At 53.5% G+C, this 24,336-nt stretch overlaps 1 protein-coding gene and 1 long non-coding RNA gene across 5 annotated transcripts in view; one reads left to right on the top strand and one right to left on the bottom strand.

The window, feature by feature from the left end:
- Positions 1 to 23,720, top strand: part of UBE3B (ubiquitin protein ligase E3B) — a 47,490-nt gene extending 23,770 nt beyond the window's left edge. For all 4 annotated transcript variants that reach the window (XM_042234708.1, XM_004017436.5, XM_042234709.1 and 1 more), the window contains exons 16-28: positions 759 to 877; positions 1,689 to 1,803; positions 2,585 to 2,684; positions 4,813 to 4,932; positions 9,227 to 9,403; positions 9,512 to 9,622; positions 11,421 to 11,558; positions 11,911 to 11,976; positions 15,159 to 15,217; positions 18,056 to 18,238; positions 18,722 to 18,833; positions 20,432 to 20,524; positions 21,357 to 23,720. In XM_042234708.1, coding sequence (XP_042090642.1) covers positions 759 to 877; positions 1,689 to 1,803; positions 2,585 to 2,684; positions 4,813 to 4,932; positions 9,227 to 9,403; positions 9,512 to 9,622; positions 11,421 to 11,558; positions 11,911 to 11,976; positions 15,159 to 15,217; positions 18,056 to 18,238; positions 18,722 to 18,833; positions 20,432 to 20,524; positions 21,357 to 21,548 — 1,585 coding nt within the window. In that variant the 3' untranslated portion in view covers positions 21,549 to 23,720. The remainder of the gene's footprint in view (positions 1 to 758; positions 878 to 1,688; positions 1,804 to 2,584; positions 2,685 to 4,812; positions 4,933 to 9,226; positions 9,404 to 9,511; positions 9,623 to 11,420; positions 11,559 to 11,910; positions 11,977 to 15,158; positions 15,218 to 18,055; positions 18,239 to 18,721; positions 18,834 to 20,431; positions 20,525 to 21,356) is intronic.
- LOC114108830 (uncharacterized) lies at positions 8,494 to 10,638 on the bottom strand. The gene is made up of 2 exons (XR_003585566.3): positions 10,434 to 10,638; positions 8,494 to 9,646 (listed from the first exon to the last, which is right to left on the bottom strand). It is a non-coding gene; the product is annotated as an uncharacterized LOC114108830 (long non-coding RNA).
- Positions 23,721 to 24,336: the final 616 nt, after the last annotated feature.

Below are 24,336 nucleotides of genomic sequence, written 5' to 3'. Positions count from 1 at the left end.
GATTGGGTAAGAGTCATGTAGGGAGGGCTCAGAGAGTAGTTAGAGGCGAGAGCAGGGGTTTGCAGCTGCCGGAGAGACACCCTTAATTGCCAGGCCAAGGGTGACCCAGGAGTGACGGCTGTCCTCCCACCCACTCCAGCCCTGAGCAGCTCCCAGAGCAGCTCCCAGACACCGCAAAGCGAGACTAGAGCAGCTCGCGGGGCTTTTTAGCTAAACTGCGTCGCGTGGCTCATTCATCCATATGGTCTTTCAGACACTTAGTCGTTCACCTTCAGATGCTTACCAGGTGCCTCCTAAGTGCCCCTAGTGTCTGCCACAGATGCAGGCTAAGAGTCTGCTACTTCCGCCTGTAGACACAGGCTCATCGTCAGGATCCCTTGGTAATTCAAACATGAGTTGTGCTCAGGTGTCACAGTCAGGTCCTTAGGAACACGGAAAGTGTAGAGTAGAGCGTGCTGTACCTTTCTTTTCTCAGTTGTATCTTTTCAGCTTTCTACTACAGACAGTTTCAAATCAATCGAAAGTGGAAAGAACGGTATGAACCTTCACATACCATATCGGTCACCAGCTTCAGTAGTTATCAACTCACGGCCACTCTTGCTTCATCTCTACCCCCAACCCCCTCTCCCACAGATCATCTTATCTGTAAAGTTTATCGACAAGTTAGAGCTTATTTCTTAACATTGTTTTGTCCAATGCAAGCTATAGATCTCTCCTTTTTCAGTGGGGAACTGTGAGTAACTTTCTGTCTGATGTAGGATCCTCGATGACATTGAAGTTTATGAAGAACAGATTTCATTCAAACTGGAAGAGCTGGTCACCATCTCCTCTTTTCTGAACTCCTTTGTGTTTAAGATGATCTGGGATGGAATCGTAGGTAAGGTAAAGATGTCAGCCCTCTTTCACTCTACGCTACACCCTGGGAGTCCAGAGTCTAGAACATCAATTGATTCTTAGCCTTGTCCATCAGAGTTAATTAGAAAAATGCACCTCCATTCATGTAATTAGAAGTTTTATTTCTCCAGTCTCTGTGATCCCTTAACATAGTAGTGTGGTTATGGAAGTCAGTCTGCCAGGAAGCCTTCAGGGTTTACGTGTGTATGTAGGATTGTTGTTATTTAGTTACCAAGTTGTGTCCAGCTCTTTGTGACCCCCATAGACTGTAGCCTGCCAGGCTCCTCCGTCCCAGACAAGAATACTGGAGTGGGTAGCCATTCTCTTCTCCAGAGGATCTTCCCAACCGAGGGATTGAACCCACGTCTGCTGCATTGCAGGCAGATTCTTTACCACTGTGCACCATTATTCATGATTAATTTTGCCCTGAATCTCCTTTTGATTCTTTGAGTTGATCTCCACGAAGGTAAAACATGCGCCTGCTCACACTTAAGTTAGAGTGTACCTCCTGAGACAGTTCCAGTCGTTCAGCACTGAACTCCTAAAGATCCTTTAGATGGCATCCAAGTGGGAAACAGCACGCGTGATTGTGTCTGAGCTATTCCTGGGTCCCACAGTTCCTTAGAGTGTACCCACGGAGCCTCTTGATCCTCTTGGTTCCATATCACATTCAGCCTGAGGGAAATGACGTCCTTGGGACTCAAGGATGATGAAAGGAGACACGGCTGTCCTCCCACCCACTCCAGTCCTGAGCAGCTCCCAGACCGTGGCTCTCCCCATTATTCACCCCACAGAGAACGCCAAGGGCGAGACCTTGGAGTTGTTCCAGTCCGTCCACGGGTGGCTGATGGTGCTGTACGAGCGGGACTGCCGGCGGCGCTTTGCGCCCGAGGACCACTGGCTGCGAAAGTGAGCGCCGGGTTTGTTGGGGAGGCAGGTTACGGAGGCCAGGGTCCCTCCATTACACTGGTCGCCTGAGTGCTCAGCACATCGTGTTTTAGGGCCAAGAAAACTTGGTCCTTCATCTTTATCCTGTCCTTTCATCTGCATGTGTCCCTGTAAAGCACCTGTCAGGACAGGCCACCGCCCAGTCGCTTCTGTTAGGACCCAGTTACACTCAGCGTGATGAGAGCTCATTCATGGCCACAGAGCCAGATCACGTTTAGCAGGTACTTCAAATGCAAACTGGAAAGAAATGGGTTCTTTTCAGCCAAACTAAGCAACAGGTTACGATCATTAAAGGGCGGTTTTTTTCCTGGCAGGATTAGTGGAATAAAAATATCCGCAGCCAGTTTGTTAGGGAGTGGGGTAGAGGAAATCCTCTCGCAACAACTAAAAGTAAGATCACATCTGCCTTTTTTTTTTTTTAAATCAAGCAGATCAGCTCTCACATAATGCCACAAGTTGTGCCACTAGAGTAGGGACTGGTAGACTTTTCTGTATAGGGCCACACAGTAGGTAATTTAGGCTTTGCACACCAGTGTCTGTTGCCCCTACTGAGCACTGCCATCGTAGTGCAGAAGCAGCTGGAGAGAGTACCTGAAGCCTGGGCATGACCATGTTCCGTGAAAGCTTGATTTATAAAAAGTGGGCAGCAGGCTGGATTTGGCCCATCGGCCGTAGCTGGCCAACCCTATCTGGAGGATGGTACTCATGCTCTTAATCCCAAACCCGTGTCTTTGCTCTGCAGGGATCTCAAGCCCAGCGTGCTCTTCCAGGAACTTGACAAGGACAGAAAGCGGGCCCAGCTGATCCTGCAGTACATCCCACATGTCATTCCTCACAAAAACGTAAGTTGCCCTCGAAGCCGGGCTCCTCACACCACCATGGGTCCTGACTGTCCATTTTCGTCGCAGCAGTTGATCAGACATGGATAAAAGCAATCGTTCAGTCAACGCAGGTGCCACTGGGTGTTCACTCTATGCCAGGCACCATGCCAAGTGTTGGGGGGTGCAGTGTGAACTGGCTATTCAGGTCTTGTGGTGTGGACGCGGCAGGAGCCCAGGGCAGGGGCTCAGGAGGGCGCTCCATGGGCAGAAGTGGACAGTGCTTACAGGCCCAGGGCAAGGGAGACTTCAGTGCCAGTGGAGGGCCAGGTGGAGTCTAGAGCTGGAGCCAAGGAGGTCTGTAGGAGCTGGAGCAGGAAGAGCCTGGGGAACCAAGAGCAGCAGCTTGGATTTTGTCAACAGCCATTGGAGAGTTTTTAGCTCTGGAGGCACCTGGTCAAAGTCTGCTTAGGAAGCTTCCTTCTGGCTGTAGTGTGGAGGACTGGCAAGAGGCAGATGTCATGGTAGCCTGGCCTGGACTCAGGCTGGGGCCCTGGGCGTAGAAAGACAAGGATGTCAAGAGATTTTGAAGGAGGCCCTGTAGAATGATGACATTTGGGGGGAAGGAGTGGAGGAATTCAGAGGATGCTCAGACTTCTGGCTTGGGTGAGAGGGAGCTGTTCTCAGAGGTGGGGTACAGATGAGGGCGGGACCGGGGGATCGGGGAGCAGGGGATGGGTCTGCGACCCCTCAGTGCCAGCGGACATGGGGGTCTGGGGCTAGAAGAGCTCCATTGGTGGGCTGGAGGTGGACTCAGCGCACGGACGATACGCAGCTCCTCATTGCATTCATGGACGAGGACGAGGTGGTCAGGGAGCCAGGGGCCCTGAGGCCTGGGGGTGGGGAGCAGCCCCCCTTCCCAGGAGGTGGTTTTGGCTGCTCCTTTTTCGGTCACAGCCGTACATACTTACTTCCGAGCGCTCACAGAGTGATCAGTGAAGCGTGTCAGCCTCCCCTCGTGCCTAGTTATCCATTATTACCACTGATGTCGTTCTTACAGTGTTTGTATTTAACAATGCTCTTGACTTTGGGGAGATTTCCATTTTTCAAAAAAACAGCTATGGTTGGAGCAGTCATTTATACATTCTGCTGACATGATTTGAGTGTGCTATTATAGGGTGGGGTCAAAGGTAATGTGCTCCTAAGGGAGCCTGTCAGAATCTTGAGAATGCAAGAGGCTTCTTTTTATTTATTTTTAATTTTTTAAACTTTTTATTTTCTGTTGGAATATAGCTGATTGACCACATTGTGAGGGTTTCAGGTGGACAGCAAAGGGACTCAGCCATACCCATCCACATGTACATTCTCCCGAGAGGGTCTTTTTTAAATGATGGTTGATGGAGAAGGCAATGGCACCCCGCTCCAGTACTCTTGCCTGGAGAATCCCATGGACGGAGGAGCCTGGTAGGCTACAGTCCATGGGGTCGCAAAAAGTTGGACACAACTGAGCGACTTCACTTTCATGGCTGACTCATGTTGAGGTTTGACAGAAAACAGGAAAATTCTGTAAAGCAATTATCCTTCAATAAAAAGTAATTTTAAAAACTAAATAAATAAATGATGCTTGAGAAATATTACTCTAGGACTGCAGTGTGCTTGAGAACACAGAGGAGGCGGATAGAAAGGTCAGGGGCTTTTATACAGTAGGATCATTGAAAATGTTTTCTGCCAGTGAAAGAAATTCTGTGAAATGTTTTTTTAAATTCACGCTATTGATTTCCTCTAGAGCAGGCATGGTTATATAAAGCAGCCTCTGTAACTCGTGCTGCTGTTGGATTTTTACAGTGAATTATTGACTGAACATGGAGAATGGTTTTCGCTCAGACTATTCTTAGCCAGGCGCTGGCTGCAGCCAGACCACTCCTTCGGGACCCTTTCTCCCTTGGCACGGATTCAGCTATCTCTATAATCCCCAGGAGCAAGTAGTGGAATGTTCACTCTTCTCAAAAGGCACTTCCTTCCCTTAGTGCACATCAAAGCGTCGCGTTCTGGGGGCCTCTCCAACGCTTAAATTTCGTTCATTTTGGACAGTGCGTTTTCTGGGATCCTCCACTGTTGACCCCGTTTCCGGTCTCACCTTTGCTCATTTCAGAGAGTTCTCCTGTTCCGAAGTATGGTGACCAAGGAGAAAGAGACACTGGGGCTTGTGGAAACCAGCTCGGCCTCCCCGCACGTCACCCACATCACCATCCGCCGGTCCCGGATGCTGGAGGTGAGGAGCTTGTCGATGAGTGTGCTCAGCCGCAGGGCTTCTGTTTCCAGTGGATGACCCCTGAATGGTTCTGACCACTGCTTGACCTGATGACCCTGAAGCCAGGGCTCTGGGAGCAGGAGACGCCCATTTGTCCTGCCAGATAGCCTGAAGACTGCTTAATTAGACATGCCCTCAGTGCTGGAGACCCCCTGCACAGCGATTCCCTCCCTTTCCCCCAGGAAGTGAGAACAGCCTCTCCTCTACAGCGAGGACAGACAGGCTCAGGTCTGTGCTGACTCCATTGTCCCAGCAGGCAGTCTGTCCCAAAACCCAGCCATGAGTGTGGAAGCTGGAGTGCTGGGCGCTAAGTTCCTGAGCTGTCCTGGGAAACCCGTCCATCACAGGACCCCACGTTCTCTGTGGACATAAACTTAGGAGGTGCACGTGAGGTGGCCCACCTTCGCCGGACCTAGCGTCCAGGGTTCCCACCACACAGCAACTTGATGTGACTTAAAAATAGGTGCCTGCCCTCGGAAGACTCGCCTCCCTATGTCAGGAAGTTGTCCTCGTATGTTTTGTTGGAACAAGCCCCTGGAATGTGATCATCCTGAATGCAGGCACCTGCAGTGTCTGTGTTGCGCCTGCCAGCCGCTCCCCCGGGTTGCGTAGTGCACAGCCTGCCCATCTGTGCTGCTGCGCGTTTGGTGACTGAGCCCCATGTCCCTGCTCCCAGGAGTGGCTCGGCCTGTTGGTTTGCCCACACTTGCTCTTTGGACTTCCACCCACTGCACTCCGGCCACAGTTCCTCATCAGCACGTTCTGTAGGACAGCAGGACAGTCACGCGACCCCAGGTCAGCACAGGGCCACATTGCCAGCCGCCAGCACCAGGCATCCACGGCGGCCCTTCCTCCCCACCTGTTTGCATTCCTGCCTTGGGTTGTCTGCGCCTCGTTTGTCCCTCCTAGAGTACTTGTTTGAGTTTTCTGACCACTGGTGATGGACGCTGACATCTGCTGGAGAGAGACAGCGTGTGGTAAACAGACGATTTTGACAGTCATGGGCGGAGGAGCCTGGGGGGCTGCAGTCCATGGGGTCACTAAGAGTCGGACACGACTGAGCGACTTCACTTTAACTTTTCACTTTCATGCATTGGAGAAGGAAATGGCAACCCACTCCAGTGTTCTTTCCTGGAGAATCCCAGGGATGGGGGAGCCTGGTGGGCTGCCATCTATGGGGTCGCACAGAGTCGGACATGACTGAAGTGACTTAGCAGCAGCAGCAGCAGCAAAAGTAGAGATAAGAAATATAAGTCACGGGGATAAGTAACACTGGCTGACATTGTCTCAGTGCAGGTACATTTTTTTGCCTGCCAAACAGATAGAAATATTATCCCCTTCCCCTGTTCTTTCCTGTTTTTGTTGGAGCCCAGCCCTTGGACCAACCCCACGAGTGCCTGGATGAGTGACAGCTGACAACCAGCCTCAGTGTTGGGGCACAGGAAAGGGTCGGCAGGTGGAGAACACGTGCCCCTGAAAGAGGCCGCCTGCATGTTGCCTTGTGGAGATTCAGGCTCCGTAATGCTCTGACTTTTTAAGAGAAGACTCAAATTTTAGGGTTTTGAAGCCCACAGATCCTTGTGCTATGAACTAGTCAGTTTTTGTAAACCATCTGGAAGGTCGGCAGTCTTCCGGGGACCTTTCTGCCCACTAAACTCAACCCGCGGGCCACCAGAGTGTTCAGCCTCAAGGGAGAGAAAGCCCGATTGTGTTGTAGGAACTCGATTCTCCAGCACTTTCTTCTTTGGGCCTGGATGCACCTCTCCTGTCAGACTCCTCCATCCCGCCGCCCGTCATACCCACTCTGATGTGGCCAGCATGACGGGGCGTTTGGGTGGTGGAAGCTGGTGTCTCGTGAGAGTGACAGAATCCCCACCGCCCGCCTCAGATGTCCCTGGGAGAGTCACCCGCTTACCCCCGCCTGCTCTTTTCAGCACATTCCCCAGGGGCATCAAAGAAGGGAGGGCTGTCAGGATTTTAGGCAAAGTCCATTTTCCTCTTTTAAGCTCCTATGGGATAGATCATGTCATTAAGTTGAACCCTGGTGTTCATATTGAACCGGGAAGGGGAAGGGGTCATTGACTCAGTTACCTCAGTTCTCAAGACTCAGTGGTTCAGGTCATTAGAACTCGGGAGCCCAGTGACCTTTGCTTGGCTTGGACACAAGAGGGCATCAGCAAGCTGATACTCACCCACTGATCTCCTGGGCATTTATTCTGTCCCCTTTTTTATAGTTTGTACTGAAGGTGAGGCTTGTGCAGGAGGTTTCCAGTTCACAGTCTAAAGTCCTGCAGGAAGGCCTCCCCTCACAGGGGTGAATGGGGGCCAGATGCCAGCATTTCAGAACTAGAAGGGACTGTAGACACACCGTTGTCTGCCTCGCCCCATCAGAGGCCAGACTGAGGCCAGAGGAGCTCAGTGACAGCGCTGGGCGTGGAAGCCGGTGCTCCTGTCCCGCGCCTCGCCTCCCTGCTCCCCTCACCTCCCCGCTCTGTGCAGGGCACAGATGGACTCTCGAGAGGGGGCAGTGGGGTGCAGTAGGAGGTGTGTCAGAAGAGGCAGCGAATTCCTCTCTGCAGTATTTCAGAAGGAGGCTAACGTGGGGCTGGTCCATGAAAATTGAGCTTTGAGTCCAGCACACACTCCTGGCGCGCCGGCCATGCACTTGGCCACTTGCTGAGGGCTTACACAGGGCCCATCTTGTTGCGTCTGTGTGTCACTGACGCACCTCCTAACTCGCTCTGAGTTAGGCAGGCATGTTTAGTGCAGGGTGGAGAACCTGCCTTTCCTGCGGGGCCTGTTAGGATTCTCCCCGTCCCCTACTCAGTGCCAAGATCATTATCTTATGCTTAGGCGGAGTGACTTAAAAGCCCCGGCAGCTGCATGGTGACTTCCTGTTTTTTGCTTCTTTTCATCCAACTTAATGGTTTTCACATTTCACAGGCATAAAAAGTCCTTTTCAGGACCGTGCGCTCAAAATCGAGTTCTTGTTCCTTCAGGGGACTTCAGAGGTAATTTTTCTTCCTTGCTCGGCGGGGGCCTCATGACCCAGTCCTTTGGGTCAGGAGGTGAGCACAGGGGAGACGTAGTCGGCAGGAAGGGCTCCTCAGAGCAGGTCCGGCTGTACCAGCCTGTGTGCTTGGTGACAGGGCGGCAGGTGGGCCGGCGAGCGGGCAAGCAGGCACCGTGGAGAGGGCCTGTCTGGCGTCCGCAGGGCATCTGAGAGCACAGCACTGGTGACTGAGGGTGAGGGGTATGTTGGGGGGCCAGTGCACAAGAGGACGGATGTGGCAACTGATTCGTAACCTGTTCTGGGACAGTATCTGAAGACACAGGTTTGTCCCTGGTTAAGCTGTGGGGCTTCTCACGCCAGGCCAAAGGACTACCCCCTGGGCCCTGTCCTGTTCCGAGCACTCTGAAATGAAAGCCTAAGCAACTTGCCCGTCAGTGCCCACATGCCAGGAATCCATTCAATGACAGGATCATGCATCAGGAAGACCTCAGCAGATCAGAACCAAGAGAGAGACTGAGCATGGCGATTTATCTAGCAGGAGGACACAGACGTCACATCCTAGGTTCACATCGGGCACAGGGATACGTGTCCAGTGGCTCCGTCTTGGGCGTGGACTGCAAGCCAGAGGTGCTGAGGCTCCCCCTCCCACTGCCCCTGCCCTCCCCCAGGCCCAGCATCACCCCTGCACCCATCTCCCCACTTCCACCAGCCCTCGGCTTTGCTTCCAAAAGAAAATCTTCCTAAGACGAAAGCCAGCCATGTCACTCTGCCTAAACCCTTCTGTGGCTCCCCAGCGCTCTCAGGTTCTAACCTAAACTTCTCAGCAGGACTCACAGCCTCTCCTGATCTGGGCAGAGGTACCAGGAGTTGAGTGGTGAGGGACTTCTTTTATTTGTCTCCCAGAATTCATCTTGTCTTCGTCTCTCCCATCCTGATGACCGAGAGCTTGTCATCACGCATCTGGTCTAATTTGTCCATCTCACTGCTAGGCACCCTCCCAAGGGCAGTCTCCCCTTGCCCAAGAGTGGTAAAGCCACATCCCCCAAAGTGAATTCCTCTTCTACCAGGCTCTCATCTAGAAGCAGGTGAAAGCCGCTGGCTCTCCTCAAGCCCCCGTGCGTCCTGACACATTTCGTAATGCGCCGGGAAGGCTGCACTTGGGGGAGAGGGCACTTTGAGGAGCGAGCCCTGAATTATGCAGGGGCCTTGGGTCCCTAATGGACTGTAATTCTGCCCTTGCAGGACGGCTACGAGCAGCTCCGGCAGCTCTCGCAGCACGCCATGAAGGGCGTCATCCGCGTCAAGTTTGTCAACGACCTCGGGGTGGACGAGGCTGGGATTGATCAAGACGGTGTTTTCAAGGAGTTCTTGGAAGAGATCATCAAGAGAGTGTTCGACCCAGCACTCAATCTGTTCAAGGTATTTAAAGGGCGCGAGCACACGGTGGACGGCAGCCAGACTCAAGGTGACAGATGAAAAGTGGAGGCGTTTCACCTCCCTGCCCCTCCCCATCCTTCTGCCTTGCAGACGACCAGTGGAGACGAGAGACTCTACCCTTCGCCCACGTCCTACATCCATGAGAATTACCTGCAGCTCTTTGAGTTTGTGGGCAAGATGCTGGGGAAGGCAGTGTACGAGGTAAACATCTTAAGGACCATTGAGCTGAAATGGAAAATAAAATGTTGTAAGTACAGAGGGCTTCGTATATGTGGAGGTGACCAGACGCACGTAATGACAGTTACCTGTCATGAAGATCAAGTCAAGGACAGGGACAGGGACCAACACCAACCATGTTCTTGGCAGTGAGGTGGTGGATAAGAGAGCTGGTTACTGGTCGCTGTAGGTAGTAAATGAACTGATACAGGTGAACACCTCCTCTGGTGGCTGGCAGGTCAGGGCTGCCAGCGCCACTGTTACTAGGAGGGAGGGTGTCTGAGCTTCCGCTCCTCGATGTCATGGATTTGGGGTGGTGTGGACTTCCCAGCCACCCTGGGAACCCACCTGGCTCCTGGTCCCCCTCCCCTGAGACCCCCTTCCCCCCCAGCCATCAGAACTGCCTCCAGGTGGTGCTGGGTCCCCAGCCCTTCTGGTCCTGCTCCCCAGGAAGGAAGTAAAGCCACCGCTCCAGCCCATCACCACCTGTCTTCGTGGCCTTGGCAGTGGACTCCAGAGGGGCAGGGAACCGTTCCCCTCTCACCCCAGGGGCTGACCCCTGAGCCACACTCACATCCCACCCCTCACAGAGGCCAGGGAGGCCAGGACACCCTCCAGAGGCACAGCCCGCTGCAGGCCCAGCTGAGAAAGGAGGCCATGTGGGCCAAAAATGCTTTGAGTCTCGAATAATACATCATTCCCCCTGTGTAAACGGCCCCATCCACGGCCTCAATCCCTGCTATGATGATGTCAGGGGCCCCATCTGAGTCCAAGTCCCCTCCAGTCCTCCTCCTACCTGAACTGGTTAGGTGGCCTTCTCTGTGCTTCCGTTTCTACATCTGCAAAATGGTAACGCTTCTCAGTTGATCCTCCTTTTTTAACAAAACAAGCAAAATCCCAAGGCCCCTCCTGGTCGTTTGCCCTGTTTTTTTCTTCAAATGTGTAGCTGTGACGAGACTCAGAAGCATCTGGGCCAGCTGAAGGCATGACTTCCTGGCTTTGTAAATGTCCTCCCCCACTTCCTGGGCCGAGTCTCTGCCTCCTCCCTCTCCAGCAGCAAGGACACCACGGGCCCAGTGAGGAGCGGCCTGTGTTCACTCACTTCCCCCCTCTTGATCCTCAGGACAGGGTGTCGTGGGGTCAGCCTGCCTCTCCCCTCTCTGTCTCCCTGATCCGCACACTCCCAGTCCTGGCTGTGTCCCTGCCTCCCAGCCATTCCCCACAGGAAGTACAGATGCACAGGCCCCTGCCGGGAGCCCTCCCAGGGCTCGGGAGAGAATCCAGGCTCCCGGAGGCTCGTGAGCACTTCCCAGTCGGGCCCTGCTGCCTCCCTGGCCTCCCCGCTCACCCCCTCCCTCACACACCCTCCTGTAGCCAGACCTGCATCCAGCCCTGGAGCACACCTGTGGGCCTTGTACTCAGGGCCTCACGCTCAGCTACCCTTCCTCCTGGAAGTGTTCCCCCACCCTGCTCAGTTAACCCTTGAAGCTGAGGCTCTGCTGGCGCGCATTTACAGATGAGCAAGCTGGTACCCTGTGGCCTGGCAGCTGAGCTGTGTGGCTGCAGAGCCGAGGCCCTCAACCACTGTACCTTGGGGTCCCCACAAGGCACCCGGCGGTGTTGTAAGTGCTAGGGGGCATCGTCGTCCAGAGCGAACATCTCGGCAGTGTTTAGAGGTGTCACTGGGGCCCTCGGAGCCCCCTCTGCAGCCCGAGCTGCCCCGATGAGATCATAAGATAGGGTCCCGGGCAGCAGGTGGCAGCTCCCGCCTCCTCTCTGGCAGGGAATCGTGGTCGACGTGCCCTTTGCGTCCTTCTTCCTGAGCCAGCTGCTCGGGCACCACCACAGCGTCTTCTACAGCTCTGTGGATGAGCTGCCCTCTCTAGACTCGGAGTTCTACAAAAACCTCACATCCATCAAGGTCAGTGTGGAAGGCAGGATGGCCTGGCTGAGTGCCCATAGGGACTCAGGGAAGGGACGCCCACAGGCAGGCTCCAGCTCTGCCTGGCTGCCGTGGGAGGGGCGGGATCGCCTGCCATGGGGAAGTGGCCCACTCCCTAGTTGCGGCAGGCCCTTGTGTCCTGAGCACTTCCTCCCGAGACTGATGCTCACAGCCTCCTTCCTGCAGGGGATGAGGGGCCCCTTCCTCTGCTTCAAGTCTCATGGCAGCCACAGTGGTAGCCGTCCAAGCAGACACCGTCAGAGGAGTGTTAAAGCCTTCAGGGCTGTAGGACTCACCAGCCCCTACGTTGTCCCTTTCTCTGTTGCTTTAGCGGTACGATGGGGACATCGCTGACTTGGGCCTGACGCTGTCATATGATGAGGATGTCATGGGTCAGGTACGTGGGCTTCTCCGGCCGGGCTTTCTGCTCCCTTCCTCCTTTGGCTCCCTGACACCTGCTCTCAGTTCAGTTCAGTCACTCAGTCGTGTCCACCTCTTTGCGACCCCACGGACTACAGCACACCAGGCTTCCCTGATCATCACCAGCTCCCGGAGTTTACTCAAACTCATGTCCATCGAGTCGGTGATGCCGTCCAACCATCTCATCCTCTGGCACCCCTTCTCCCTCCTTCAATCTTTCCCAGCATCATTCGCATCAGGTGGCCAAAGTATTGGAGTTTCAGTTTCAGTATCAGGCCTTCCAATGAATATTCAGGGTTGATTCCCTTTAGGTTTGACTGTTTGGATTTCCTTTCTGTCCAAGGGACTCAAGAGTCTTCTCCAGCACTACAGTTCAAAAGCATCAATTCTTCGGTGCTCAGCTTTCTTTATAGTCCAACTCTCACATCCATACATGACCACTGGAAAAACCATTGCTTTGACTAGACGGACCTTTGTTGGCCAAGTAATGTCTCTGCTTTTTAATATGCTGTCTAGGTTGGTCATAGCTTTTCTTCTAAGGAGCAAGTGTCTTTTATTTTCATGGCTGCAGTCACCATCTGCAGTGATTTTGGAGCCCAAGAAAATAGAGTCTCTCACTGTTTCCATTGTTTCCCCATCTATTTGCCATGAAGTGATCGGACCGGATGCCATGATCTTCATTTTCTGAATGTTGAGTTTTAAGCCAGCTTTTTCGCTCTCCTCTTTCACTTTCATCAAAAGGCTCTTTAGTTCCTCTTCACTTTCTGCCTTAAGGGTGGTTGGTGTCATCTGCGTATCCGAGGTTATTGGTATTTCTCCCAGCAATCTTGATTCCCGCTTGTGCTTCATCCAGCCTGGCGTTTTCCATGATTTATTCTGCATAGAAGTTAAATAAGCAGGGTGACAATATACAGACTTTACATACTCCTTTCCTTATTTGGAACCAGTCTGGTGTTCCATGTCCGGTTCTAACTGTTGCTTCTTGACCTGCATACAGATTTCTCAAGAGGCAGGTTAGGTGGTCTGATATTCCCATCTCTTGAAGAATTTTCCACAGTTTGTTGTGATCTGCATAGTCAGAGGCTTTTGCGGAGTCAGTAAAGCACAAGTAGATGTTTTTCTGGAACTCTCTTGCTTTTTCGATGATCCAGGGGATGTTGGCAATTTAATCTCTGGTTCCTCTGCCTTTTCTAAATCCAGCTTGAACATTTGGAAGTTCTTGGTTCACATACTATTGAAGCCTGGTTTGGAGAATTTTGAGTATTACTTTGCTAGCGTGTGAGATGAGTGCAGTTGTGCAGTAGTTTGAGCATTCTTTGGCATTGCCTTTCTTTGGGATTGGAATGAAAACTGACCTTTTCCAGTCCTGTGGCCACTGCTGAGTTTTCCAAATTTGCTGGCATGTCAAGTGCAGCACTTTCACAGCATCATCTTTCAGGATTTGAAATAGCTCAACTGGAATTCCATCACCTCCACTAGCTTTGTTCGTAGTGATGCTTTCTAAGGGCCACTTGACTTCACATTCCAGGATGTCTGGCTCTAGGTGAGTGATCAAACCATCATGATTATCTGGGTCATGAAGATCTTTTTTGTACAGTTCTTCTGTATATTCTTGCCACCTCTTCTTAATATCTTCTGCTTCTGTTAGGTCCATACCATTTCTGTCTTTATTGTGCCCATCTTTGCATGAAATGTTCCCTTGGTATCTCTAATTTTCTTGAAGAGATCTCTATAGTCTTTCCCATTCTGTTATTTTCCTCTATTTCTTTGCATTGATCCCTGAGGAAGGCTTTCTTATCTCTTCTTGCTATTCTTTGGAACTCTGCATTCAAATGGGTATATCTTTCTTTTTCTCATTTGCCTTTAGCTTTTCTTTTCTCAGCTCTTTATAAGGCCTCCTCAGGCAGCCATTTTGCTTTTTTGCATTTCTTTTTCTTGGGGATGGTCTTGATCTCTGTCTCCTGTACAGTGTTACGAACCTCTGTCTATAGTTCATCAGGCACTCTGTCTATCAGATCTAGTCCCTTAAATCTATTTCTTACTTCTACTGTATAATCGAAAGGAATGTAATTTAGGTCATACCTGAATGGTCTAAGTAGTTTTCCCTGCTTTGTTCAATTTAAGTCTGAATTTGGCGATAAGGAGTTCATGATCTGAGCCACAGTCAGCTCTCGGTTTTGAGACCTGGCCTACTCTGGTGTTTTCCCCAGGATACCCACAGACTCTGTCTGTGTGTCCTTCTTCTCTGCCTGCCCCACCCCTCTCCCGCACTGCCAGGCAGGAGGGCGCTCGCCTCCTCCCTGCCATGACCCAGCCTGGACCTGCTGGCCTCCCATAGAGACCCTGCTCTACTTCCAGCGCATTTTGGGGTGATACTCGAGGGAACAGTGACTCCCGCTTTTCGTTACCATAGTGAGGATTAGCTGTTCCAGATGAAGGATTTGGACTGGGATGGGGCCGAAGCCTCCCAACAGGAGGGACCTCTAACAGAATCCTGTCCTTATTCCTTCTCAGCACGAAGACAGAGCAGGGAAATAAAGACCCTTGAAGTTATGGTGGCAGAGGGGCTCCCCCTAGACTCGCTCTGTCTTGCTTTCCCCCACAGGGCTCCCGGCCCCTCCACTTGGATCCCTGGACCCCTGCACCAGCCCCAGTGTGCACGTGGTCCGAGGGCTGCCCCGGAGCTCGTAGTATGAGGCCAGCTTCCCAGGGCCTTAGCAGGGTCACTGCGTCTCCCCAAGCTCACTTTCCTCAGCTCAACAGGTGCCGCTTGTCGAGTGAGTCCTTGCTGGGGCCAGCGTCGTGCCTTCACCATACTTTCTAACAGCGCCGCTGTGTCCCGGGGCATGGTCAGCATGCCACCGCTTATTACCCATTTTTTCGTGCCCTTCACTAACATGCTCCCCTCCATGACACCCCGGAGCCTTAATACACACATGTGAACGAGGATGAGAGGAGAAGGAACCTTTGCTGTTGATCAGGCAGGGCCCGCTTGTTGATATTTAGGCCCTGACTTTCTGTGGAAATGATTGTTCCCGCACACCGCTCATCTTCCTCCTGTGATTATTGTGGATGTCAGTGTCGCGCCTTTCGTCTTCGGGAAGCCTTACTTCCTCATTAGAAACCTCTTGAGTAATTGCTCCCCTTCCTTTCCTCCAGCTTGTTTGCCATGAACTGGTTCCTGGAGGGAAGACCATTCCTGTTACAAATGAAAATAAGTGAGTATGGCAATTAAATTTTTAAGGTCACCACTTGAAAAGACTTCATTCTGGCTCTCCAGGCTTTCTTTGATAATTTATTAAGATAGATTGAAGTAGAAAGAGGCCGTAAATATCATAATGGAATTTACTGGTTACAGTTCATAGGCCGAAGTCGTATTAAATTCGATTTGCAGAATAAGAATTGACAATTTGTTTTTTTGCAGTAGCACTTCTAAGGTCAGAGGCACCCAGGCAGCAGTGTTCCTAGGAATTTAATGACGGCTCTAGATGCAGACAGATGGGTTCTGAGCCATTTGGGTGTGCAGCCCTGAACCCAGAGGGCGCAGAGGTGGAAAGACTCCTCGAAGGAGCAGATCATTTTGGAAGGAGGGTGTGTGGCCATGGTATAAAATGCTGTTCTCGAAAAGACAACAGTGATGAACTCAGATGCAGCAGACAGGTCCTCAGTCGTGGGGAGACCCCGAGGCCAGGCAGCCTTGTCCCAGAAAGCAGCCTTTTATGAGTCTATCATCAGTGGTCCCTCAGAGCGCAGCCCTCCAGGCATGTCTGCACCCAGCCCTGCTCTCGCCTGACTGGTCGCAGGACCTGGCACAGGGAGTCGGTATTGGCCCTTCCATCAGTCTGTCAGTCTCCTCCTGTGAGCAGGCCCAGCTGAGCATCTGAACTGCTCATCTGAGCTTCGCTGTCTTCGGTGATGGGTGAGAGCTTAGCCCTGCCCGGTGAGTCACGGGGATCAGATGCACGTCACAGCCGCTGTCCCGAACATCACGTCCCTCTCGGGTTGGATCTGTTAGTCCCCGCGCTCAGGTAGCTTTTATTTATTTAGACTGTCAGTACAGCGGACTGAATCATCACGATTGATTGATTCTCGTCATGCAGTTTTGGCTCTTGGCCTCGGGGCCTTCGTGTGACGACAGCTGAGAAAGATCAGGGACCACAGGGTGGGAGGAAGCTACCTGGGGGTGTCAGAGAGCAAGGTGGGTCCTGAGCCTGCCTACCACGTGCCTGCACCATCCCTCCAGAGGGCTTCACGCAAGAGCACACGCAGAGTATCTTCTGGGATGTCTGGTGCCACAGAGGGCCTTAATCAATGAGAGCAGTGACCCCACCATCGTCACATGTATCCCCCCTCAGGAGGGCCCTGTTTTGCCAGGCATGGCACGGGGGTGATGGTCAGAGCTGTATGTCCAGCAGCCAGTGGAGGTGGGTTGATGCAGTTGGAGTGAGGTTCCTATCCTGCCTGGAAACCTACGTGGAAGGTCATTTCACAAACTCTTCCCTGTTCTTAGCATAAAACCTCAGTAGGTTTTATGAGGGCAAGGGCATTCTGTTTTGCAGGCTCTTTAAAAGGCCTGGCATCACCGGTACCCACTTCTGCGGGGTGAGGCCTGATCTTGCACTTCCTGGGTGTTTGCCAGGGAAGTCTCGCAGGCTCCCTGCCTCTCTTTTGGTAAAAGGAAAACTGTCAATCACCAGCTTCAACGAGCCCACGAAAGGAGTAGCAGTGATAGAAAGTCATATTTAAGTGTATCACATGCAGGCTTTCCAGTGGAAGCTTTTTTTCTTAATGCTTATTTATTTGGGTTGCTGTGTAGGCTTTTCTCTAGTTGTGTCGCCGGGGAACTGCTCTCTGGTTGCAGTATGTGAACTCCGCATTGCGGTGGCATCTCTTGTTACGGAGCACAGGCTTTGGCGCGCTGGCGTCAGTCGTGGCGGCGCACGGGCTCAGTAGTTGTGGCGCAGGGGCTAAGCTGCCCCGAGGCAGGTGGGATCCTCCCAGATCAGGGATCGAACCCACATCTCCTACATTGGCCAGTGGATTCTTTACCACTGAGCCACCAGGGAAGCCCCTGGAAGCTTTTTTTAAAACAGGAACATTTCCAAGGTCAGTAACTCAGATCTGTGCATCACGGGGTAAATGATTTATTTGGACTGTATGGATTTGGGATGTTGAGAGTTGCACCTGGGCTGGGCTCACATTCTTCCGTCTCTGAGTAACTAGTTTGCTAAATAGTTTACAGTGCTGGCAAGCCTGTAGGAGTGGCTCTCCCCTGGCCTGAGGCGTGGCGTTGTGTCGTGAGCTCGCCTGAACTAAAAGCAGACCCGGAAGGCCAGCCGCTTGGAACCCTTGTTGGTGCTCCAGCTTCCTCCCTGAGCCTAGTCGTCAGCCAGCCACACGTGGTTAAAACTTTCCGCAGCCCTGCCTTCTCCTGGCCTGGACTCTGTCCAGTCTAGGAAGATTTTGACTGAAGTTTCTTTTCTTTTCTTATTTTATTTATTTGGCTCCATGGGGTCTTAGTTGTAGCACGCGGGATCTTTCGTTGCAGATATGGTATCTAGTTCCCTGACCAGGGATCGAATCCTGGCCCCCTGCACTGGGAGCTTGGAGTCTTAGCCACTGGACCACCAGGGACATCCCCTAAAGTTTCAGCATGAAACAGTTTTTCTCTGGAGAACTGAATAGTATTTAAATGGTTTATGTCCAAGAGGATGAAATGAAATAAAAGTCCCTTTGTACTGAGAAGGGCCCTCTCCTTAGCTGGAGCACGTCTCACTGTGATTCTTGACGGTGGAGTGGTACCCCCTTGTCTGACCTTCTGGCTCTGGGGAGGCGCGCACAAGGTGATGCCCTTGACACTGAGGCTGTCCCGGAGGCCAGCCGTGGGCCGTCCAGGAGAGCTGTCATCCTCGTCGCCGTTGTTCTGGTGAAATGCCCTGGCGCTCCTTGTGTTTGTGTAAGAGACGCTTCAGAGCTGACCGGACTCATCTTCCAGCCCGTCGGCAGCCAGCCGCGCTGCCCCGTTAATTTCTGTTGTTTTCCCCTGTCGGTGACAGAATTAGCTACATCCATCTGATGGCCCACTTTCGAATGCACACGCAAATCAAGAACCAGACAGCTGCCCTCATTAGCGGCTTCCGTTCCATCATCAAGCCTGAGTGGATCCGGATGTTCTCGACCCCTGAGCTGCAGCGACTCATCTCTGGGGACAACGCCGAGATTGATCTGGAAGATCTGAAGTAAGGAGCGAGTGCGGGGGCAAGAGTGAGAGTCTTAGGCCTCCCAGAAAGCACGCTGTTCCTTCACCAGGCTCCTTTTGGAGGGTTCTCAGGGTCCCGCTTCCAGAGGGACTCCACCTCCCTGGTCTTGCCTTCCCTGTGAACTGCTTTGGAAGAAAAGCTCAAAACCCTGTCTCCCTGGAGACTAAGAAGGGGAAACAGAGTCTGAGGCTGGGGTGGGGGAGCTCTCCGACGTCCTGGAAGACAGATTCAGGGTCTCTGTCAGCTTCTGCTGGGGAGCACCAGGGCCTGCCACACAACACTCTGCCTATTGGGCTTTTGGGACCAGGGGCTATTAAGGCATGAACTTCTGACGTAAGAGCAGTTGGTCGTCATCCAGGCCGGGCAGAGTTCACTGTGCCACTTGTCTGAATTCCATGCCTGCCTGTGTCTGCATGCACCTGGCAGCGTGTGTGGCTGAGCCCTTGTCTGCATTGTTTTCAGGAAGCACACAGTGTACTACGGTGGTTTCCATGGGAGCCACAGGGTCATCATCTGGCTCTGGGATATCCTGGCCTCTGACTTCACGCCCGACGAGAGAGCCATGTTTCTGAAGGTAATTTATACGTTACCTCTGCTTTTAAGGGGTCATCATCCCAGAAGCTAATTTTCAGGAGAATCAGTTTTTCCAGGGACTTCCCTCATTATCCAGTGGCTAAGACCCTGTCCTCCCAGTGCAGGGGTCCCGAGTTCGATCCCTGGTCAGGGAACTAGATCTCACATGCCACGACTAAGATCTGCTGCAGCCAAGTAAATAAAAATTTTTAAAAATCACGCCTATTGGAAAAAAAGAGAGAATCAGTCTTTCTAACAGGGTCTCTTGTAAGCCTCAAACAGTCTCTGCCGACCTATAGCACAGCTTGCCCCCCTCTCCTGGAAAGAGGAAAGCAGGTCTCTCCTAAGCACGCACTCGCGCCCCTCACTGCAGGCAAGTTTGTGTGTCTCGGGGGCCTGTGCCCACACCTGCAGTCCCTGGTCCTGGGCTTGCGCTTTTCTGTGGCTGCAGACGCTGAGGAGGGGTTGGGGGCGGCCCCAGAACCTTCCTACAGGAGGGGATGTGCCTTCTTTAGATGTAACGATGGCAGAGCCCCACAGCTGCCCCTGCCCTCCAGTCCTCCTCCCATCCCAGGAGGCTGACCGCGCCTCCCTCCCTGGACCAGCCCTGGCCGGCCATGGGCAGCGGGCCCCAGCAGCCCAAACTGGAAGGGGCACAGACTCTTCCCGTGTCTGTCTCCACATCCTTCAGACGGGTGGAGTCATGCAGTGCCTGAGGCCTGGTTAGAAGGGGTCAGGTTCACAGTGGACTCAGCTCAGGGTGGAAATGCTTATAAACCAGGTCTGTTGCTACAGTCTTTCTGGTGGAAAACACAGGATATTAGGCTAGTAATATATCTTGTCAATAGTTTTTGTAAAAACAGTTTTTGAAGCACGACACACAAACTTTTTGGATGGTCTCAGAAATCTCACTACCATTTATAACATTGTTTAAATGGGAATTTTTATTTCTAAGACCCAAGTGCTCATCTTGCTGGGGAACTTTGGCGCCAGCTTGGCACTCTCAGTAGTAGGCCCCTGGATCCCCTCGAGAAGGGGAGTGTTGCACTGACGTTGGACTGAAGAAAGCAAAGGGATCCTCAGGACTTCCCTGGGCAGGGGTAGCACTTGGATTTCCGGGCAGGTCGATGCCTCTGTCCAGGTAGAACTAATCCTTTATGGAAATGACTCGGGAACCGCCATCTGAAAAATACCAGGAATTGCAGGGCGGCAGCAGGGATACAAGGCTGGCCCCACAGCCCCCACTGGAGGCGTCCAGTACCTTGGTCCACCCTCAGCATCGCTGGCTCCCAAGGCCAGGTATTGGTCAGCCTGCTGAGAGCTGGTCAGGGGCCAAGCTTACAGGGACAGCCCTGCCACCTGCAGGCATCGTTGCCAGTGTGCCTGACCTGCCAAGTGGGCAGGCAGGTGCCGAGTGAGCGAGCTGTTGGTGGTGTGATGCGTGTTCCAGAGCCTCAGCCCTCGGCTCAGGCCTCGCCCTGCCACGCTTAGCGCAGCCCCTGCCTCCTCCCTCTCTCTCCCTTTCTGGTGCTGTCCTTTGGTCCCTCCCCCAAGGACGGCATCTCCAATTCTGACACCTGGCCTTGCCTTGTGTTGCAGTTTGTGACGAGCTGTTCCCGGCCCCCGCTCCTGGGATTCGCCTACCTCAAGCCTCCTTTCTCCATCCGCTGTGTCGAGGTGTCGGATGATCAGGTATACCACTGCTGGGGTAGGGCCAGCCCCTCCCGGGGGTCGTCTGCTGGGGCCCACCAACCAGGCAGGGCGCTCACGGGGTCGTGTCTACTGGGCGGGCCGCTCGGCGCCTTGGTGCCCCAGGCGGTCCCTTTTTCATGACTCCCTCGGGAAAGAATACCTGTGGAGTATTTCTCATAGCTGCTCGTGCCGCCCTGGTTCCAGGTCTGAACTGCAGCGTGGGAGAGGGCTTGGGATGTGGGCTCAGAAATGGGACAAGCTCAGGCCTCAAGTCCAGCTTCACCACCTGCCAGCTCTGCTTACCTGGGCCAGCGGCCACCTTCCTCCTAGGGGTGACCGCGTTCCATGTCCCGCTGCCTGACCCACAGTGGGTGCTCAGGTGGTGGCCGTTGTTAGACGTTTATCACCCCCGTGAAAACCCAGGGGTCTCTGAGCGGTCGCTGTTCTCCAAGGCGCCCTGTCTGCATGCTGCACCCTCCCCTTAGGTGACACCAGATGACTCTACCCCTTGCTGAAGCAAGGCCTCTCCGAGTTACAGTCCATGCTGCCAAGATCAGGGAGGAAATGCTAGGCTGTTTCAGAAATGCTTTGTTACCAAAACATGTGGACAGTGAGTGCTCCGGCTCTTTGAGAATTGGCTGACTGATAGTTAGTGGTTGACCAGAAGGCCCTGTTTCCCAGAGCTGCTTCATACAGGCCCCTCTGTAGGAGACCTGAGGAGTCAGGCTCGCTTCCCAGGCACCCATCTCTCCAGTTGTCCTCCTCGGGGGGACCAGCCCAACCCTCTCCCAGGGCACCCCCCCCAACCCAAGGCTGTGGGCTGTGCTTGCAGGACACGGGGGACACCCTGGGCAGCGTCCTCCGGGGCTTCTTCACCATCCGCAAGCGGGAGCCAGGCGGCCGCCTGCCCACCTCCTCCACCTGCTTCAACCTTCTCAAGCTGCCCAACTATAGTAAGAAGAGCGTCCTGCGGGAGAAGCTACGCTACGCCATCAGCATGAACACAGGCTTCGAGCTCTCCTAGCCCCCATCCTGCCGACTCGAGGCTCCCAGGCAGCCTCGGCTCTTCTCTATAGCCATGAGACGCCCCCGTGGCCTCAAGAACCTGGATGCACGTGAGGACGCGACCCAGCGCTCTCCAGGTGACACTCACGGGAAGCTGGTGTTGGAAATAAACCTCCAGATTCGGCCATCATCGGTCCCTCTTTCCTGCTTTCCAGGGGCCTCATGCCCAGGCCTGTGATGGCAGCCGGGCTTCTCTTTTTGATAGTCTGGTCTTTTTGTGAGTCTTTCTGGTCCTTAACTTCCTGAGCGAGCCATGCATGAACAAGTCCCAGGAACCCCCAGGCTCCAGAGTGGTTTTCAGGGCGTGGGCCTGAACCCACCAAGCCGACCAGGCGGGAGATGCTTCCCTTCCGTTTCTTAAAACTCTCAGGTAAGGCCTCGCCACGCCTCTATGCACCCGGCAGTCTCGACCTCCGGCCCTTCCGCAGCGGCCTCTCTGCAGCCAGCCAGGCCCGCCGGCTCCCAGGGCAGCAGAGGCACCTGCTGGGGAGACCATGGGGCACCGGGGGCTAGGGGTGCTGTTCCCACCTGGGAGCCCCGTGTTCCCATGGCGGCGGTCCCCTGCCCACTCTCCCCTCAGGGGCTCCCGAGTCCTCAGCGGCCCGCTCCCATCTTGGGAACGCACGTCGGCATCCTGAGCTTGGGAGAGAAAACCCATCGGTCCTTAAGAGCAGCTGCTTCCAGTGGGCGCTGGCTGCTTGTTGGCCACCCTTACAGTCCAGTGGGGGACAAACACCAGCTGAAGGTCCCTGTCCCGTCTGGCAGTGGCTTCACTCCGTAGATGGTAGAAGTCCTCAGAACCGTGGGTCTTGTTCCCCGTCCTTCCTCGGCACCGGGAGCCCTTGACGCTGATGGGGGCTCACGAGGCCGAGGAAACATGAGGGCACTCTGGGGTGGTGGTTGGTGTTTTGCCTCGTTTTCTCCTCCAACCCATTGCTCTCATCTGCTGTCAGCTTCACCTTTGTCACAAGAACTGTGCTCCAGATCCAGGGAAAAGAGGCAGAATCCTTGTTAGTGTCTGTGTAGACAGCCATGTGGAGTAGGCACTGGCGACCCACTCCAGTGCTCTTGCCTGGAAACTCCCATGGACCGAGAAGCCTGGTGGGCTGCAGTCCATGGGGTTGCGAAGAGTCGGATGTGACTGAGCGACTTCACTTTCACTTTTCCCTTTTATGCATTGGAAAATGAAATGGCAACCCACTCGAGTGCTCTTGCCTGGAGAATCCCAGGAACTGGGGAGCCTGGTGGGCTGCCATCTATGGGATCGCACAGAGTTGGACACGACTGATGTGACTGACTTAGCAGCAGCAGCGGACAGCCATGCATCCTCGCCCGCCTCATCACACTCCCTGTGTGTCCCTGCCACCCAGACTGAAGTCAGACGAGAGGTCAGGAGCGCCCAGTCCCTCAGCCCTGCGGAGCCAGTGGAGGGCGTGCCACATAACTCCTCCAAGCAGAGGAAAAAAAAAAAAAAAAAAAACCCTTCCAGAAAGAACCTTCATGTTGGCGGCAAAGCAGGCAGGACCTATCTCCGTGGCCTCTGGCAGGGGGTCTCAGCTGGGTAGCGGCGTCCTCCCCAGGCCTAGGCTGGCCCTGTTAGAGCCCCTGGCTTCTAAAAAACAGAGCGCATGTTTTCCCTGATGGGAAGACGGCAAGGAATCTAAGGATAGACAGGAATTTATTATTATTTAAGATATGTTAGTAACCTCAGATTCTGTGGACTTGCCAGTATCTAAACACTCAGTTCCTTTGAAACTCTTCTACACGTGTGTGTCGTGCTCTGGGCAGGTGGGTACATTTGTGCCGGTGCCTGAAGGACTGTGAGCCTCCATGAAGAGGTTTGATGTGTGTTCCCTAGGAGTCTGCCGGGCGGGATCGCAGACAGTGGTTTTTGTGCGCCAGCGTCAGCTTCGCTCTTTTGATGAAGAGGGGTAGTTTGTAATTCATTTAGCTTCTGGCTGGCAGTACTGCACTAATGAAGACCCGTATCTGTACTTTTCTAGCTGGTGTTCACAGACACCATAATGGCTCTTGATGGCTCTAAAAAGTTGCGGGGGGTGGGGTTGTTTTCATAGATAACTTATGGATTAAAACATGATCAAAGACAATTAAATTTGTATTTCAGCACACAGTGGCAGCTTTTTCTCTCTTTCTTGGTCCTTGCCTGGTGGCATGTGGGATCTTAGTTCCCCAGCCAGGGACTGAACCTGCACCCCCTGCAGTGGAAGCTCAAGGGTCTGAAACCACCGGACCACCAGGTTTCTCATGTCAGGAAGAGCTCTTTCGACTGAGCTCCCGGAGAACTGACGATGGGGCATCTGGGGCTTAAAGAGCTCCGAGGCTCCCGTGGTGGGGAGAGGACTCAGGACGAGACGGCAGACAGCCAAGGCCACTGCCTCCCCAGGGTCAGCGCCAGTGGAAGGTTTGTCCTGCAAAGCGAGTCACCTTTCAGATAAAGTTCAAGTCCCTTAGGCGCACTCCATGTCCCGCACCCCGACCCCATCCTTCTCACACACTCTCCAGAGGCAGCCCCTCCCTGGATCACACGTCTTACCCGGTAACATAATACGGTGACAGGTGTCTGTTGAATCCAGATAATTCGAAAATGCTCAAACTGAGATTTTCCAGCTCCTCTGGGTGTGTTCAGCTTTCCTCCCTTACCGAAGATTGCAGTTGCAGGCCATGCCAGCCCAATCTCATCCTGTCACACAAGCCCAGGTTTATACTCAGCGGAAAACCCATCTAAC

Source organism: Ovis aries, chromosome 17 (genome assembly GCF_016772045.2).
Source record: "Ovis aries strain OAR_USU_Benz2616 breed Rambouillet chromosome 17, ARS-UI_Ramb_v3.0, whole genome shotgun sequence".
Classification (NCBI taxonomy): domain Eukaryota; kingdom Metazoa; phylum Chordata; class Mammalia; order Artiodactyla; family Bovidae; genus Ovis; species Ovis aries.
Note: the sequence above shows the minus strand (reverse complement) of the source record. Positions and strands in the feature narration are given on the sequence as shown.